Source organism: Anas platyrhynchos, chromosome 1, assembly GCF_047663525.1.
Source record: "Anas platyrhynchos isolate ZD024472 breed Pekin duck chromosome 1, IASCAAS_PekinDuck_T2T, whole genome shotgun sequence".
Classification (NCBI taxonomy): Eukaryota; Metazoa; Chordata; class Aves; order Anseriformes; family Anatidae; genus Anas; species Anas platyrhynchos.
Genome location: NC_092587.1, coordinates 81,923,721 through 81,942,787, shown reverse-complemented (window position 1 = coordinate 81,942,787; position 19,067 = coordinate 81,923,721). Strand labels below are relative to the sequence as shown.

Here is a 19,067-nt window from a genome sequence, read left to right as displayed (position 1 = left end):
GCATCTTATCTTTGAATGCAAAGGTTTTGCATCTATGAAATGAAGTGACGAGACATCTCTTTGCACAAAACAGATCAAAATCTCCTCCGGATCTAAATGTGGAATAGAGAGGGATGCTGCAGACAAGAATTGAAGTCCCTACTTTTAGTACTTGTGGAGACATTGACAAAAGCGAGAGCTGGAATTCTCAGATCTGAGCTATGCAGAAATATGTGGAAAGTAGGTAGGGTTGAATTACCAGCAAAAAGAGCATACTTGAGAGATAACTTGTTTTCAAAGTGTAGAAAATGTGGCTTGCCTCTGCTGTATTTCTTGTCAGCCTGCTAACACTCCATAGTTCTTTATTTTTTATTTTATTTTAAGTTCTTGTATTTTAAGACTATAACTCCGTAAAAATTTCGAACAGTGCTTTAGAGAGACAAACACAGATATTGAAATACAGGCACATACATGCTGTTTTACTCCTCTTCTTCCAAGACAGAGGATGCTCCCACGTACAATTTAAAAATTACAGAGATAGGAAAGCAAAGAGTCTTTCTTCCCTTTCAGTGCTTTTCTCAAAGCTGTTTCTCAAGACATGAGATGTAGACCGAATATATTTCCTCCCACCTGTTTTTAGGGCTTGGTTCAGCTAAAGGACAGAGGAGAAGCTCCTAACTGCACTTCCACCCAGGAAAATCCCAGAGTAAAAATTAAGAAAGAGGAAGAATGTTCTTGATGGGAATGTTTTGGGGAGTGCAAGGTAAGAGCTATCCAAAAGGATCTGTGGCAACATGGACAGGATTGCAGACCGAAGCAGCAATATGCTTTTTGGCTGGAGGTCTGGTTTGCACTGGTGTATGCAGGCCAGGTGTGACTGGAAGGATGACACCAATGGAGAATGAGAAGAGCTGCTACTCCTCCACTTTTTACATAGCAGATTGACCCAGAGCATGCTGATTGTGTCCAGCAATATTCATGTCCTCTTATGATCCTTTGTGACACATTGTGTAGACACCTCACCTCAACTGAAAGCAGAGGCCTTAAACATTATGAGTCTGCCCCTTAGCCACCTTGCAGTCCACATCTGACTCCTGTGCACACCCATACAGTCCAATAACCCAACTGGTATTTGCACATAAAATAGCAAAAAAGGGCCAGTGCTGTGTTTCTTCCCCCAGCTGAATCAATCCTCTGTGGTTACCAAGAGCATCCAAAAGCTTCTGTTTGAGGAGCATGCACGAGAAGACTGGCTCAATGGAAGATCATGATGGGCTCACAGCAGTTATAAAGGGACATCTTCATCCTCATCTTCATCCTCATACAGATCAGTGGAGCGTAGGCTTATGTCCTTGAGGATGTCTGAGATGTCTTCAGCAACTGGTCTTGTCAGCTCCATCTCTTCCAAATCGGTATCAGTGGCATAATTGGAGCACAGGCCTTCGCCTTCATCATGCAAGTGAGAGGGCTGTGGGGAGTTTGAGTAGGGAGGCAGTGGGCTTTCTGTCCCCAAGTCTGCTGCATTCTGTGCTGCCACCACGCAGCTGTCCTGCTGGTTCCACGCCTGAGTAGCCTGGCTGATCTTCTCACTGCTGATTGAAGTCCGGTTTGTATCACGGAAACTGGCAAGGGGAGGGCGGAGGCGAACTCCAGAACGTGTAGAGCCCTCTATTGCCTTCTGAAGCTATTAGAAGAGAAAAAGTTCAGAGAAAAATGGATGAGAGGGAGACTGACTCAGCCCTACACTGCAGAAGTTCATCAGCTCTCAAGAATAAAGGGCTTTAAAAATGGAGTCACATCTCCACCTCCGGGGCCTTTTACACAGGTATTGTAATTTTTGTACTGTGGTAAATAACAAATTCTGCACCACTGAGACAGTAATAGCCACTCAGTTAAGAGATCTAGTTTCAGGAAAAAGACAAAACATTTAACGTGCCTGTAGATCCCTGCTGCCTTCTCTGGAAGTCATCCATTCCACTACATGGCTTTCAAAGTGTTGGGGTTGTTTAGCTTGGAGAAAACAAGGCTCAGGGGAGACCTTGCCATGCTCTACAATTACCTTAAAGGAGGTTGTAGCAAGGTGGGGATTGGGCTCTTCTCCCAAGCACTAAGTGATAAGACAAGGGGAAATGCCCTTAAGTTGCTCCAGAGGAGGTTTAAGTTGGATATTAGGAAAAATTTCTTCACTGAAAGGGTTGTGAAGTATTAGAACAGGCTGCCCAGGAAAGTGGTTGAATCACTATCCCTGGAGGTCTTCAAAAAACATGTAGAGCTTAGTGACATGGTTTAACAGCAGACTTGGCAGTGCTGGGTTAACGGTTGGACTTGGTGATCTCTGAAGTCTTTTCCAACCTAAATGATTCTGTGATTCAGAACTCAGCTGAAAACATAGCGATCACAGTCCTATTCCTAGATCATATTCCTAGCTGGATCCGCAACCTGTGTTTCACAATGATTCACAGGATGATTGCAGTTGATTAGGAGATGAGAGAATGCGTACTTACCTCTTCCAAAGCCAACACTCCCTTCAGCTTCCCCATACTGGTTATGTAGGCATGGCTGAGTCCCAATAATGAGAACAATGTATGTGTCTAAGGAAAAACACACACAAAAAAACATTTTAGAGACCTTGGAAACAGGTAATGTGATATCTGGTGCTAGACTTGTGATTTAGAAATGGGAATCCCAAAGGTGTACAATACTGAAGTTACCCCAGTGAGAACTACTACTTCCATTCCCCTTTTGTAGCTAGCAAATACTACCCTTTGGTCCTTCTGCTAAGATGTGAGTTGGGAGTGTGTTCATGATGTAGAGCACATCTCTTCCTATCCTCTGTCTCCCTGTACACTTAGGGACTTGTGGAGATCCTTTTTCATTTTGTTGCTGGAAGTTGAATATCACATAGTAATATGCACTGTCAAAACCTACTTAGGTTATTTATTCCAGTACTTTCCTTACCACCAGAAGCCTTTTTTTTTTTTTCTTTTTCTTTTTGTCCAGAATACTTCCTGTCAAAACTTTAGCTTCTTGCTTTTTACCCAGTGCAGTGGGAACACTGGAAACAAGTTACTCCCTTTCTCTTACAAAGATTTCTGAAAAAGACAGGTATCGCACTACTATCACCCTTCTGTTCTTCAGCCTAAATATACTCCATGCTTTCTGAAACTTTCAGCATTCTCAGTGCTCATCTGTGGAATATTTTTAACCTCTAGTTTCTTTAAACTAAGCTGGACTCTACCTGTGGCCTTACATGAAGTGATTCTTTCAGAGCTGTTATTTGCCTTTTTCTTTAGCATCACATGAGATGCTGAATGTCATGTTCAAGTGTAAATTAAGGAAAATGTCAGTCTTCTGGCAGAAGACATTTTATCCTAGCATGAAAGAAAATCAGGCTGGTTAAATACAATTTGATCACCATAAGCTGTGCTATTTTTTTAATTTTCAGCATTGTTACACTTAGCTCTAACTATGCATACCTCAAGTAGCTTTTTTATTTATTTATCATTTATTTATTCCTGCATTTTTTTGTGCATCCAAGTCAAATTATGTCTGTTACTTCTGAGTTTCTTTGAAAAAGAGCAAATTGCTCTTATTAAAAAGAGGTATGGAACCTTCTTCATTTGCACTCTTCAGGTATCCTTTCTTGTAACCCCTAAACTCTCAAATGCTAGTATTTTTCAGATTGCTTCAATCAGTCCTTTAGAAAACACCAAACTCATCTTAAGTATATGCTAGGCTGTTCTTATTTTGCTAAAGACTGGGATAATAGTAATTAATTTAATGCAAGGCACCAGCTGACAGTTCACATTAAATAAATATTAATTAAAAACTTGCAGCGTGCACTATTGCTTCAGTAGACCAATTTCCCTTTCCATTTAGTGAACCCCCAATCATCTCTTACTCCTGATATACTTATGTAATGATTGTTTTTCCTCCAGTCATTCTGCACTGACTCTAGAAGTCTTGTCACAGAATACCCAAAGTTGGAAGGGGCCAGCAAGGATCAGAGTCCAACTCCTGGCTCCACACTAAGGAGTTAAGTAATTTGTCTGAGTGTTGTCCAAATACTTATTGAACTCCAGCAAGCTTGGTGCCATGATCACTTCCCTGGGGAGCCTGTTCCAGTGCTCAGCCACCCTCTTGGTGAAAACCCTTTTCCTAATATCCAGGTTGATCCTCCCCTCTTGCAGCTTCATGTCGTTCCCTTGGGTCCTATCATTGGACATCAGTATGACCTAGCTTCCTCTTTCCTCTTGCTTCAAGTTGATGAAGAGCCTATAATATAGGCTGGTTTGAAGAAACTTTTCTCACACCCTGACAGAAACACTCTGAGAAATTCAGGAGTGTTCATTCCAGTCTTGTGCACCAACAAACCAGGGTGTATTTCTCCAGCTAATATTCCTAGCATTATAGTAGCGTATACTGCTTCTGTTGGTGTAATGTCTGGAAAATCCTAAGTTGTGTCCAAAAGCTATTTTAATAAATGTACTCAAATGTCTTAACCTCTAACCTTTCATTTTCCAGGAGACTAGTATCACACAGATACTGTATCACACAGAAAGGCATGGGAACAAAATTACTTCTGTGTCTGGATGTTCAAGTAGCTGGTGGTAATTATAATTGGATGAGGAAAAAGTGAGTCAGTTGGAGGTGAAGAAAAGGAGAAGAAATGTCATAGACTAATCTTGCAATGATAGATGGCGTGGAGAAAAACAGACGATGCCTCAGAGAGAGTTCTGCACCCACCTTGTGCAGGGAAGTTCTCTCCACCAGTTGGAAAGGGGAAGGGTCTATGCGGCAGCAGTCAAAGCATACATCCTTATTCAGCTCCTCCTGTTCCCAAGCATCTATCTGACACAAGAAAGAAAGAGTATCACTCTTACAATAATTAGCAGTGTTGCTGGTTATGTACCCAAACCAGGTCCATTTACCTGTTAATCATTCTTCCACTCCACGTAGATTGTTTACCTGCTTTGCCCATTATATTACCCGTTCATGTTTCCCACCCCTTCCTTGGCAGTATCAAGTCCCTGTGTGAACAGACCAATTCCAGTACCTCTGAGGTTTTCTTGGAAGGTGAAGTTTTGCTCTTTCCTACTTAGAGAGAGTGAACATCTTAGCTTTCTGTTCTGAGTTGACATTTCCCTCGTCATTACAACATAATACTTCCTTTGTGCAAAGAATAAAGGAACAACAAAGACCCATAGATTTAAGTGAGAAGGGAAATATGGAGATCTCTAGCCCAACACCCTGCTCACACCAGAGTTGACTTCAAAGCTAGATCAGATTACTTGGAGCCTTACTCAGTACATCTAGCAGAACAATCTCTTATTGTGTGAGACTTGCCCAGTGTACAAGTCTCAGAAGAAGAAAATGGCTTTATCTTTGGCTTTATGTGGTAATTGCTGATGTTGTAAGAAAGAATTGCAAATGATAAGGAATGGGCAAAAGGAGCACTCACTTGACATCAATCCCACTCAGCATCCAGTCTTACCTCTTCTGGTGTCATTGTATCAATGACTTCCACTGGCTCCTGTAGGAGAAAACACTGGTCAGGATAGATGAAATACACAGTTTCACAGAGTACAGAAGGAAAAGATGTACACAGTCTCCTTACCCATTGTGGTCCCCTTTTTATTCCAAATAATGACTTACTAAGTTATTAGGTTTTCTTCATACTGGTATATTAAAAGGTGCACTCTATACTTGCTCTTCTTCCCTTGCCAAAGAACACTGGTGGAGCAATTCAGGTGCCTAAAAATGGTCATGTAATACTGCTTTAGATGCTCTCAGACATTCCGCATGGGTTCCAACTACTGCCCTAGAGAGGATGGGTCTCCCATATGATATCTACCAACCCTGTAAAAACATTTCAAATACATAAGGGCATCTAACATGGCACAAGACAAAAGCATCTTTTCATTTTTAACTACCTAAAACTGTTGGCCAAATGGACTAGAATTGCACTTTGTTCCAGGTTAGACAAATTATGATTACTTGGAAAAAGATGCCCAGTCTCAGTCATGATGGTAGCCTTGACACCTGAGCACAAATGGCTCATTAGCAAGATGCACACTCTTTTACAGTAATTACACCCTTTCTTCTTGGAGGGAGCTCCCAACTGACACTGTCAGAATTCAGGACCATAAGTATGTACGCTCTTTGGCCAGATTCTGAATGGCTCTGTGTAGAGGGTTCTCTTCCTATTACATCCCTTCTCTCTTCAGGGTATTGCTAGGCTTTCTGTATCCCTAACCTGGACATCACTCTCTCTTTCAAGTGGACGGTTGAAAGGGCACAAGAGCTGCTGGATCAGTTGCCTCAAATTCCAGAAATTGCCTGAAGGATAAAAACAAATGTGGATAAGAGACAAGAATGAATGAGAGACAAAAATACAAAGCACCATGCCCATCTCCTTGCCCAAGACAGGCTGGGAAATAGTATGAAGGACATGTTAACTGTGAATGACAGGGTTCAGCCAGCCACAGTCTAGCATCCAGTTTGTAAAGCGGTGGCTAGGACATGCCAGAATAAACATTTCCATGCAATATCTTTTCCTCAAGGAGAGGAAAGAAACCATTAAAAAAATAGCCCTTGTGGATGATAGTCATAGATCAGTGACCCTGAGGAAGAAACAGAAGCAAGACTACCAGGACAGTAAACAATGTGATACAAGGGAGAAACGGCTGTGAGTAGAGGTTTCTGCAATCTATAAGGAAAATGTGATTCAGAGGATGAGTATGAAAAGGAAATTTGAAAATTATTTCAAAGACAAAACATGTCAAAAGGACAGAACGTGACAGGTACAAAAGGGTGAGAAGTGTGCAATGGGCTAACAGTGTAATGGCTGAAATGAAAATGACTGCAGAACTATTCTCTTAGGAAGGGCAGTCAGGAATTAGAAAAGGGAAGAAGATAGGGTTTGGTGCTATTGTGAAGTGAACAAGGTTGTGGAGGAAAATCAGTCAGAAAAAATAACGGTTCTGAGCCAAACTAAAAATAATGGTAGGGAAAGCCTTTTGAAGTCACCCCTTGCTACATTTCCTCTCGTCACTCCTTGATCACTCAGCACTAGCTTCACTTAAAGTGTCTCACACAATGTCCTTGTTTTGATGTGATTATTTTTATGATTTGGTCAGGAGGGTGAATGGCTGTTCCACCACTCTACTGCCATGGTAGCATAATGCAGATTTTCCTGTGCCTTAAAGGTTTGGTCATACGTGAGTGGTGTTAAGAATCCAGAATGTGCTATATGATATATTACATGTTAACCTTTAGGTGTCTAAAAGCATGAGCCAGAGCACTATTCTCTATATTTGTTCTCAAGATTTGGCTACACCGCTGTGCTTACTCACTGTCTGCATATTTCAAGACACATAAAGGAAAACAAATAAACAAACACAAATTAAAAAAAAAACACCATCCTCTATCAAATGTACATGATATAGGAATTATAAATGAGATATGAGTACAGTCTTGGAAACATAGGTCATAAAGGTAGAGCAGCACAAAAAGAACACAATACATCAGTATTTGTCCATCAAATTAATGTAGCTGAAACAAAGAGATGTGCATCCAAGGGAGGAGTTGTTCAGTTTTGGAGATGGGTGAGCAACTCCAAAAATAAGTACATCTGTTTAGCTCTCAGGCTTCTTTTCCCAGGAAGATTAATTCACAGGGTGAAGAGATGGGACCCTTCCATGCAGAACCTTCAGAAAAAGTCAAAGGATATGTTATGGCAAATGATGGAGTTGGGAATACTGACAGAGAGAGAGCAGCCTGAGTGGACCTACTTTTGCCGTGCTCTCTGGGGGATCACAAACAGAAGATAATTTCAGGTATGTTACACTGATGGTGAGGTGCATTAACAAAGTGCCTTTAATATACGAAAAACAGAGAAAGCTGACAGACCAATTCCTTCTCTCAGTGTCTGGGAAGCCAGCACCTTGCACAGACACCTACACACAGCAAGCTTTAAAGTTTCTGTAATCTAACTGACATACGGCTGGGGCATGCCAGAAGTTACCATACCTGGGGGTTGCTGTGGCTCCAAAATTTCATGTGTTTGTTTAACAGGACTTGTTGGGCCGTTGGGCTCCTCTGGGTAACTACAAGTGGGAGTTGGTGGCGGGGGCAGCTGTTATTGAAAGGAGAGAAAATTAGATCCACCCTGTGTCATTTCTTTCTCAGTCTCTCCAAATGCCTTGCTGCTTCTTAAGCAGTCTTTATCAAGTCTCTTCTCTTTTCCCTCACCTCTGCCTTCTCATCTGTATCCTCATCCTCATCAACATAAGCAAAAGACTCATGCTTCAGCTTTGGCAGGGTTGCCCCTGACCCCTTACTGTGTCCATTGTAAGGTGCCTCAGCTAGCTTCTGCTGCATTTCTCTGTTGAGGCACCGTCGCCGTTCCGGGCTGATATGTCTCTGGAGGAGTGCCTGCAGTTCAGAGCGCTCCACAGACCCCAGTAGGATCATGGTCTCTGCATAACAGAATAGAGAAACAGTTAAACCCCCTCAAGGTTTTGAATGTCTCATGCTACATGCTGCCCCTTCCTCCTTCCAACCTCTTCAGAGTGCTCTGACTAGCACTATCATGAGCTATAAAGGAGGCATTGACCAGCCCTGTTAATTGCTGCTAGTATGCTGTGAGGCTCTGGGAGGCTAACCATCAAGCTGTGCCACTTCTCAGCACCACATCAGGCTCTTTACTTATACAAGATCCCTCCCCGTTGTCAAAGTTCCCCCACACCTCTTTTACCTGCTATATCTTCACTCCCCACACTCCAGCCTCCCTTGCTGACAAAGCTGAAACAACCTTCTGTCATACATGATATATAGTGGAAGATATTTAGGATTATTATTATTTTTTTATATAGTAGGTCACACTATCTTCTTCAAAATTTATAATTTGAGAGCTAGTTTCTTTGATTCTGAGTTGAGACAGTGTTCAGGAAGGACTAGTTTCTCCACTTTGCTGACCTGGTGAGTCCACCAAAGGCAAAGTCTTAACAGTGGTGCTTTGGAGCAGAGTTTGCAAGTCTCGGTATTTACAGTTGGAGGAGACAAACTTCACATCTTGGACCATAATATCTTCAACAAAGACATTGTATTTGCTGTGAATTTATGGACAACAAAGTTAAGAGTTAGCATAATAAAAATGTCTAGCAGATAAATTCCTCAAAGAAACACTTAAAATGATGACTTCTTTAAAAAGTGTTCTCTATACAGTTGCTAAATAATCTTCTGTAAGAGTAACCAAGGAGGACTTTGCAACAGGATCAATACAGATTAACTAGATTTTCATTACAGTTGTATTTCACTCCATTACTACCCATGATAAAATTACATGCCTTTCTATGCACATACATATATGTTTTATATATACATACCTATGTATATTAAATATACTATATAGAGAAACATGTATGTGAATAACTGAACTTTGTTTTAAGCTAAACATCTAAATAAAATACTTAAAACATTTTTGGAGAAAAGTATCCCAAACACCAAAACTTCCAAACTGAAGCAATTTGGTAATATCTACAGAAATTCAGTAATATTGCAGATTATTCAAACGTGCTTTCTGTGACAAAAGAACTTTTCTCCATTTCTGTGTATGAACCTTACTTTTACTACACCTTTTTTTTTTTTTTTTTCTCCTCACCCCAGGCCTATTCTGCTTTTTTATTTTCTTTGTAGCTCAATCTCTCTGTCTCCTTTTCATGACCTTTTCTTCTGCCATGATCTCACTGTTTTGTTTTACTTCTTTACCACTCCCTACATCCACCTCAGTTTTTCTACTATACCTTATATGATTCCAGCCCAGGTCTGGCAGGTAAGGCAACTTCTTCACCTGGATGATGCTGTCATAGAGGCTGGGTTGCAGACTCTGGGCCACCATGTTGGCAAGAATGACAGCTACCATCATGGGCAGGATGTGAGAAATTTGACCCGTCAGCTCAAAGCAGATCACAGCAGTGGAGACAGTGTGGCTGACTGCTCCCGTCAGAGCTGCTGCACCTTTCCCATGTAGGGTAGAAAAGGAATTGGGAGAGAAGAGGAAAGACTGTCATATAGAAACAGAATATAAAGTCAGCCAGAAAAGACACAGAGATGAGACCAGGTGAAGAAAGAGAAAGACATAAAGACTCACCAATGACAGCATACCCTCCAGGTAAGATTTTATAAACAATACCATCAAAGAGGATCCCATCAGGAAAGAGTGATGCCATGATTTCCCCTATAAGACGTCCAAATGCAGCACCTGGAAAATATCACCAGCAATTATGGAATTAACATATAAGGAACACCCAGTCTGTGCTATGCAGAGATGCTGGGCAAGCACTGGAGTACTTTCTAACAGAAACAAAATAAAAACTTACATTAAAATGACATCAGGGATTAAAGAGTAGCTTTCTGTTACAAAATATGGAAGTTAAACTCCATAAACTCCTCATAAACTCCAAGGGGAAAAAAAAGTACTAAGATAAGTAAATACGGTTGAACCCTCATTTTTCCGTAGACACACCAAGTGCTATGGTATTTGTGATTCCCTGCCAGGAGGAAAGATTTTTTAAAAGGTGGTGTATTTTGTGTCGTGTCAGTTAAGATCACAGTTGGGGATCTTCATATACTCATTCTATGAATGTCTAAACACTAAAATAATAGGCTTACAGAAAGGTTTAAGTGGGAAGGGATCTCTGGAGGTCTTTGATCTGATCCCTGCTCAAAACAGGGCTAATTTAAAAGTGATAACAGGTCACCCAGGACCTTGGCCAGACTAGCTTTAAAAGCCTCTAAGGATGGTGATTCCCCATCCTCTTTCTGGAAACCTTAACCAGGGAAACATTTTTTTTTCCCCTATGTCTCTTAGAATTTCCCTTATTACTTGTGCCTTTTACCTCCTGTTTACTATGTGCCTCCGAGAAGAGTATTTCTATCCTCTGTATACCTTGCTGCATTAGATGGTGAATTAGATGGTGAAACCTAGAGTCAGACTTCATCTTGGCCTTCTCTTCTACACGTTGAATAAGCACAATTTCTTCACGCTGTCCTTCATTTTGTGCTCCAGCTCCTCAGCAATCTCAGTGGCCCTACACTAGACTCACTGCACTTCATCAAAATATCCTGCATAAGTGGACACAAAATAACATAGTATTCCAGAATTGTCACAAAAATACTGATTGCTGGGAAATAACCATTTTCTTTGTCTTGCTCTCTGGACTTTTCCTAATAAACTCTTACTTGTTGTTAGCCTTCATTACTGCAAGGGCATGCTACTGACAAGTTCAGTTGTTGCCTTCAAGAACCCAGAGTCTGTTAACATAGCTCATTACATTTAATAGCTATGAATATTAATGCTGATCATTATGAGTTTGTGTTTCTTAGTCTTTTTTTTTTTTTTCTTTCTTTTTGTTTTTTTGGTCTTGGAATTAAAAACTGTTAAAAAACAACAAACCCCCATACGTCACCATGTCACCATACTCCAGTCAGAAGAAAAAGAAAAAGGATTATGTGGTATTGCAGGTACTAATTTTGAGGTTGTCTCTTCTCACTGGGCTTCAGGAGCAAAAGGAGCAACTATTACTAATTGTAGTATGAAAGTTTCTTCGTAGGTAGAAAGGCAGAGAAGTGAGAAGGCCATGATACAGCATGCCTTTCCACAGCTTGGTTTCCCTTATGTAAAAGGACAAGAAAGTCCTCCTCAGCATTTGGATTTGAGGGCATGGGAAAGGACCCCTTCAGCAGAGGCTCAGAGACTGGTATATGAACTACTAACTGAGCTTGTCATAGGCAGTGATAAGTAGACTCCTCATCCTCTAGAAGAAATCTGCCAGGTACCTCTGCAGTATCTCTCTCATCCTTTTCACCTATCAGACCTATACACTGCAACACAATTTTCAAACTCACCCAGAACAAAAACAGGCATGAAGCCTCCACAGGGGATTGGCATTGTAGTAGCAATGACAGACATCCAGAACTAGAAGAGAGGTAGAGAGGATGCAGTTGTTAGTGAGCAGCAATAGCATTTTCAGAAATCCCACTCTACTGCCAAGCTGGTGAATCCATAAGGAGACACATTCTGGGGGATGTGGCAGTTCAGCCAGGAAGTGAAAGTTAAAGGGTCTGTGAGGTGTGAAGGGTAGCTGGAAGAACTCTGGCAACACACCAAAACTGATGTAAAAGACCTCTGGGTGACTGCTATGGTGACAGGGAAGGCAAATCACCAGGAGAATGGACATGAGCATTCCTTTGCCATGGACCTCTGAAGGTGAGATTTCCTACTGCTTGTTTTTGTTTGTTTGTTTTTGTTTTGATGTTTTATAATAAATAAATACATTTTATTTTATAGAACAAGGTTGTCAACATTTCACAGACTCAGAAAATTTTCAGCGTGAGGGAACTTTAGAGGCCTCTCACTCAACTCCCTGCTTCCAGAAGGGCTAATTCCTAAGTTAGATCAGTTTTCTCAGGACCTTGTCCAATTGAATTCTGACCATTTTGAAGGATGGAGATTCCCCAGCTTTTCTGAGCAGTTGTGTCACTCCTGACTCACACTAAAGGGAGATTTTTTTCCTGAAGTCAACCTGCCATATGTTACCCTTTTTATAGCTTGTGCTGTTGCCTCTTGTCCTTTCACTATGTTGGGCAAAACAATGAAAATCTGTCTTGATAGAATAGAACAGTTTATTTGGAAGGGTCCTATAAAATTGAGTTCAACTGCCTGAATAGTCTCAGGACTAACCAAAATTTAAAGCATGTTAAAGGCATTATCCAGATGCCTCTTAAACTCTGACAGGCATGGGGTATCAAATACCTCACTAGGAAGCCTGTTCCAGTGTTTGAACAACCTCACGGTAACGAATTTTTTCCTAATATCCAGTCCAAACCTCCTCTGGTGCAGCTTTGTGTGGTTTCCTTATGTTCTATCATCTGTTATCAGGGAGAAGAGACCAACAGCTTCCCCCTCTACTTCCCCTCCTCAGGAAGTTGCACAGAGCAATGAGGTCACCTCTTATCCTCCTTTTCTCCAAACTAGACAAACCAAGTGTCCTCAGCATAAGACATGACATCCAGCCCTTTTACCAGTTGGTTGCCCTCCTCTGCATGTATTTAAGTAACTTAATATCATTTTTACATTGTGGAGCCCGGTGCTGTACACAATATTCAAGTTGAGGCCACACCAATGCTAAATATCAATCACTTCTTTTGACTGGCCGGCCATGCTGTGTCAAATGCACCCTAAAATGTGGTTTGCCTTCTTGGCTGACAGTTAGTGCTGAGGCTGATCCAAATGCTGTCTTAGACCAGCATATACAATCTTCTTCTGGAGGCAACAGCCTAAATGGGACTCAGGATAGATATACCACATAGTCCATCCTTCTTTTATTCAAGTAAATGAGACCTTATCTGTTTGGTACACCATAATCAGAATTACAACAGAAGCAGAACCCTCAGCTGCCTGTCAGAAATTTGATACAGTGTTTTACTTTAGATGGAATCAGCTTTGACAAACATTAATGCCCATTTCTGATCTACTGAAATATTCAACTGATACTTCAAGGTGGCATCAGCTCTTTTTGTTCTTAAGAAAAATCAGCATTTCTATGATATTTTTATACACACACACACACTGGCCTGGAAAACCTTTTTTTTTTTTTTTTTTTTTTCCACGATTTGGAATATAATCACTTGGATTTTGGAATATAATGACTACTTTCAAATCTCTTCTCTTGCTCTGTGATGTATCTGTTACACAGTTAATCCTTTCAAAGGCTGAACAAATGCAATTTCTATGGGCAATGTTAGGTCAGAACATTGAATCTGCTGCTGCTTTCCTAGAATTGAGCAAAGCAGGTCTCAGCTACATTTCTCCACTATACTACAGTACTATTAACAAATCCTTGAGCCTCATGCACATATAGATAATTTTTGTCTCCTGTCTGTAGTCAGGAATATGAATTAGACAGTATCATACTTTATTTAGGCCAAATATAAATTATCTGAGAATTTTTTTACTCAATTACTTGTTTTACCAAATATTGTGAGACTTGTCCTGATGTAGTCTTTTATGGCCAGCCACTACACAGTGGCTCCTGAAACTCATTCAGCAGGATGCTTGAGGATGATAAACTAGGGAGCAGTCAAGGAGGTAAGTGTATTAAGGCCAGGAAATTATTCCCTAATAACACTGTTAATTTTGCACTCATGGTGGGCAAACATCATATCAAAAGTGTAAGAAGATCCCATTTCAGTTGCAGTGTTCCATTCAATGCCACACAGCTCCCCATTGTCAGATAACATAATTTTACAAAGTACAAGGAACACTCACTCTGACTGGAAAAGGCTTAGTGAGCTAGATTTCCTTACCTTCATGAGAAAGAAAAGCAGGATGATGATGAAGACACTGACTTTGGGGTGGATCCAGGCAGCAGATTTACCTAGGATCTGGGGGTCTCCTGTGTGTTTTGCCCAGGTATAGTTATCAAAGAGAGAGCTGATGGCTTCCCGTGGCATCAACTACACAGCAAAAAAAAACAAACCAGAGATAAACTGTGAGATTAAACAGAATAAATATTCTACCTCTGTTCCAAGAAAGTGGAGATGTTTACTTCAGTAATTCATGATTATGAGACTTGATTCACATTTTTAATCTTCAGGAAGAGAAGAGTGACTGGAACTGGTGAAAGGATAACTAATTCTGCACATGGGGTAACATCTTTCTAATTACTTGCTTAGAAGAGTGGACCTTTTGCAAGTTTTATACAAAGGGGATAGCAGAGATCACAAGTCTCAGAGTACAGTCCCTCTTCAGTCCAAAGTTCTCCCAAGTTTTTCTTCCCCTTTCCAGGATGTAAGGTTATTGGGGCATAGGGGAAGGGGAGACTGCTCTACAGAATTACACAGAAGTGAAAATATACTTCCCACTCTCACCTCTCCTGCCATGAACTGTCCAAACCCTGGAGGAAAGGTCAAAGTTGCTATAAGGAAGGATATAACCCCAGGGTATATGAGGCGGCTGGAAAGAAAGAAAAGTCTGTTAAAATATAATGTCACATTTTTTTTATTGTAGCAGTATCACTTCAGGATTATAAATGCTATTCCCATGAAAACTCTCTCTTGCATCTGTATCCATTACTTTGGAATTGTGTAACTGACAATTTAATGCCCTGCTCCACTGATCATCATCATTCATAGAGAGTTCAACTGACAGCAAAGCCATTTTTCCCATTGGGATTATTGTTAAGGAGAATGAGGGAGGGATGTACAAAATGCATAGTGTTGAATGTACAGTGGTGATGTGTTTTTACAATTGTGTGGTGACCCATTATCAAAAGTCAGCCTCTTCTCCAGTTGTGTCCTGATTCAGCTTTGCTTATTCATCCCTCATGCAATATATCCTGTCCTAGTGTGTTTAAATGTGTTTCCCCTTCCCCCCATACATTTTGGCATGCATCCTTTGTTATATTAATTCTTATGGGAAAATAGTGCTTTACTTTCCTTTGAATTCCTGACCAACACACTTTTTGGGAAGTCTCTGTAAGGCCTTTGCTGCTAAGTGCTTTATTTCATTTTGTATTTATCTTCCATATTGCAATTCACACCTTTCAGTTTCTCCTTCTGTTTATTAAGTATGCAGTGATTGCAGTACTGTAGTACATTCTTTACATTGTCTACATTTTGATTTTAAAAGTATTTCAGATTTTAAAGATGCAGTTATATTTCAGTTAAGTTTCTTAAAATATAAATGTTAACTCTTTCTTTTGCAAAAATAAAAAGATTAAAAACAAACGAACAAAACACAAAAAACAGTGCCTCTTAAGAAACACAATCATTGATTTTCTGATTGATTGGACATTTCCTGTCCAATCAGTAGTTTTCTTTGTCATCTTAATAAATATTACAGAATCCCTTTTCAAACAAGATGCTCTTTGAAATTATTGGGGCTGATCTAGAAGAAAATCCAGATCAGAATATCTTCTTTTGATATTTGCAGATATCTTACTGTGATATAAATTCAGTTTCTCTTAGTTTTACTATCTTATATTTGAAATAGTTCCAGTAGCTTCCAGAAAGTATTTGTTACTATCCTGTATCAGTAGAGTATCCAAATCTGGTCTCTAAAAGACAGCATCTTCAAAGGCACTCACTATTTGGTGAGAAACTGGCTTAGAGCTGTATGACGCCGGATGCATAGGACCACTTGACGATTAAGATAAACAAAAAATGCTCCAAGGAATCCAGAACATATCCTAAAGTGGAAAAAATGAAACAAAATCATACCAAACAACAGAAAACAAATAAACAGCCAAGCAAAAACTGAGTTTAAATATTCTTCATCTTCATCTGTTATGACATCTTTTAACTTCATAATCTGCAGTAACTCATTTGAAGACTGACTCCCTGATGAAAGGAGAGAGGTGGCTTTGGATTTCTTTGTCACATGCTGAGATTTTTCTCTCGAATTTCCTCTTAGATGGAGAAATCTCATGTCAGGATATGATGTCCAATTCCAAGACATGGCAAGGTTGCTACTTATTTCTAGCTGTTTCCTTCCTTTTCTATGCCGTGGCCTAGAAAGGCTTCCAAAGATGCCTTGTACAGATGCACATGTACACAGATACACATGAATACATACACACAGCTGTATCAGTGAAGAACAGTGAATAAACCATGACTCTGTAGGCAATATAGTGTGATAATGTTTTTATCTCAGCTACAAATTGTTGAATAGAGGGTTTCTTAGTAGTTCAAGTGAGAATGAATGTACAAAGAACTGATTAGTACTTGTGTTTCTGTGGCTGTCTCTAATTTTAACTGTTCAAATACTTGGATGACAGGAACAGTATTAGGATCTACAAAGAAAGACTGATAGATTTTAGTGTGGCCTGGAAAAGAACAGCTCATTGAAGACGTATTGTCAGAACTTAAACATCAGGTTGGAATGGCAAATAGTAAAAAAGAAAGGGAGTTTGACTGATTCAGCAAAATTGTACACCTACATCAAATATAAGAAGTAACATACTAGGAGTGGGGGTGGGGATGGGGGTGAGGTGGTGTCCAAAGCCATAACATTTAGATGCAACAGGGCAGATGAGTGCCACTACTAGGGTATTGAGCACACCAATTCTCTCCATAGACAAGAAACCCAAGCCCGGCCACCTCAAGAGCATGTATACCAATGCACATATTTTGGGCAACAAACAGAGGAACTGGAGTTCTGTGTTGAGTCTGAGATTTATGATGTTATAGGAATCACACAAACTTGATGGGAAAACTCACTTGACTGGAAGACCACTATGCGTGGCCACTATCCTTTGGAAAGACAGGATGGGAAGAGGAGGTGAAGTTACACTTTATGTAAAAGATGTTTGAGTGTATGGAGGTAAGCTATGGGGACCATGAAATTGGTCTATTCTTAAATTTTTGGGTCTATTGGTCTATTCTTTAAATTTTTTGAAATTGGTCTATTCTATTATTAGAACTCTATTGAGTTCTTTGGATCAGGATTAGAGGGACTGTTACCAAGGCTGATCTTTAGGTATATTGGCTGTAGATGCACTCTACCTAGACTTCAGTAAGGCTTTTGACACCATTTCACACAGCATTCTCCTGAAGAAGGTGGCTGCTCAAGGCTTGGACATGTATTTGATTCGTTGGATGAAAAACTGGCAGAGTGACTGGGCCCAGAGAGTCTTGGTGAATGGAGATAAATCCAGTTGGATGCTGGTCACTAGTGGTGACCCCAGGGCTCAGTATTGGGGCCAGTCCTTTCCATATCTTTATCAATGACCTTGATGACTCTGCACTTCTCATCATTGAACTTCATGAAATTATTATCAGTCCACCTCTCCAGCCTGTTGAGATCCCTCTGGGTGGCTGCATGGCCCTTAGGTGAATCATTCACTCCCCCCATTTTTTGTGTCATCCAGGAATTTACTGCGGGTCCGCTCTACCCCATCATTGAGATCATTAATGAAGGTGATCAAAGGGCTGGAGAGCCTGCCTTATGAAAAAAACTCAAGGAGTTAGGTCTTTACATCCTGGAGAAGAGAAGGCTGTGGTGGAATCTCATCACTATATTTCAGTACTTAAGGGTTGGCTACAAAGAGGACAAAGGTTCTCTCTTCACCAGGAGACACATTGAGAAGACCAGGGACAATGAGTACAAGCTGCAGTGAGATAGACTTCATCTTGATATATGAAAGAATTTTTTTACAGTGAGATTAATCACTGGAACAGGCTCCTCAGGGACATGGTAGAATCCCCGTCAGTGAAGGTTTTCAAGGTGCAAGTGGACAGGGTGTTAAATAATCCCACCTAGGCTCCATTTTCACACAGAAGGTTGTACCAGATGATCCCTTTGAGGGATTCAAGGTCCCTTCCAAGCTGGGTTATTCTATGATTCAGTGATCATATGATTCTTGTGCCTATGATCCTAATTCCTTAAGCCTACGTTCCTGATCCTAATAGAGCCAAAAATGTATAGCATTCTATGATTCCTATACTCTACTTTAATTAGACCTTGGTAAATAGGACATAATACTCAACAGTGAAGTTAAAAAAAAAAAAGAGTGCATTTAAATTTGGTAAGAGGAAGTGTTATTTTATGTGGCAAATAATTAAGCCACAGAATACTGACACACAAGTAACATATTCATTCCATTCATTTTAAAAATGAATAGAATTTTTCATTGTTTTATGGCCTGCAGTTTTTTACTAAATCTCATTCAAAGATGATTTTAGCTTATATAAAAAATAATAATTGTATTTTGAAGAATTCCTGCTTGGTTACTTGAAATTGCATAGGAACAAGCTAAAACTAAATATAAAACTGCTCACAGGAAAACATTTGTTCAATGAGCTTCTCAAATAGTTCAAGCCTGCACTATCTAGCATTCCTGTTATAATATGCCTTCTGCAACTGCAGAGTGAATTGAGTTTCTTTATAATACACTGTTTTAAAAAGTACATTACTCCATTCCTGGCTATCAATTTGTCAATAAAATAGAGGTGCTCCTTCTGCATACATTTTGCAACTTACCAACATTTGCTGACACAGAACAAGATCTACCTTATCTACCTTT

The 19,067-nt window shown here is 40.1% G+C and overlaps 1 protein-coding gene across 4 annotated transcripts in view; it reads right to left on the bottom strand.

Moving 5' to 3' along the window:
• Positions 1 to 614: 614 nt before the first annotated feature.
• The window catches only part of CLCN1 (chloride voltage-gated channel 1), a 64,170-nt gene continuing 45,717 nt past the window's right edge, over positions 615 to 19,067 (bottom strand). For 3 of the 4 annotated variants that reach the window (XM_038180214.2, XM_038180206.2, XM_038180217.2), the window contains exons 10-23: positions 16,131 to 16,232; positions 14,914 to 14,998; positions 14,350 to 14,499; positions 11,890 to 11,959; positions 10,133 to 10,243; positions 9,786 to 9,999; positions 8,959 to 9,092; positions 8,233 to 8,459; positions 8,011 to 8,116; positions 6,236 to 6,318; positions 5,474 to 5,512; positions 4,726 to 4,830; positions 2,484 to 2,570; positions 615 to 1,663 (exon numbers count right to left, since the gene is read on the bottom strand). In XM_038180214.2, the coding sequence (XP_038036142.1) occupies positions 1,265 to 1,663; positions 2,484 to 2,570; positions 4,726 to 4,830; positions 5,474 to 5,512; positions 6,236 to 6,318; positions 8,011 to 8,116; positions 8,233 to 8,459; positions 8,959 to 9,092; positions 9,786 to 9,999; positions 10,133 to 10,243; positions 11,890 to 11,959; positions 14,350 to 14,499; positions 14,914 to 14,998; positions 16,131 to 16,232 (1,912 nt within the window). In that variant the 3' untranslated portion in view covers positions 615 to 1,264. Of the gene's footprint in view, positions 1,664 to 2,483; positions 2,571 to 4,725; positions 4,831 to 5,473; positions 5,513 to 6,235; positions 6,319 to 8,010; positions 8,117 to 8,232; positions 8,460 to 8,958; positions 9,093 to 9,785; positions 10,000 to 10,132; positions 10,244 to 11,889; positions 11,960 to 14,349; positions 14,500 to 14,913; positions 14,999 to 16,130; positions 16,233 to 19,067 lie in introns of those variants that run through there. The other variant, XR_005266216.2, reaches the window with a different exon arrangement.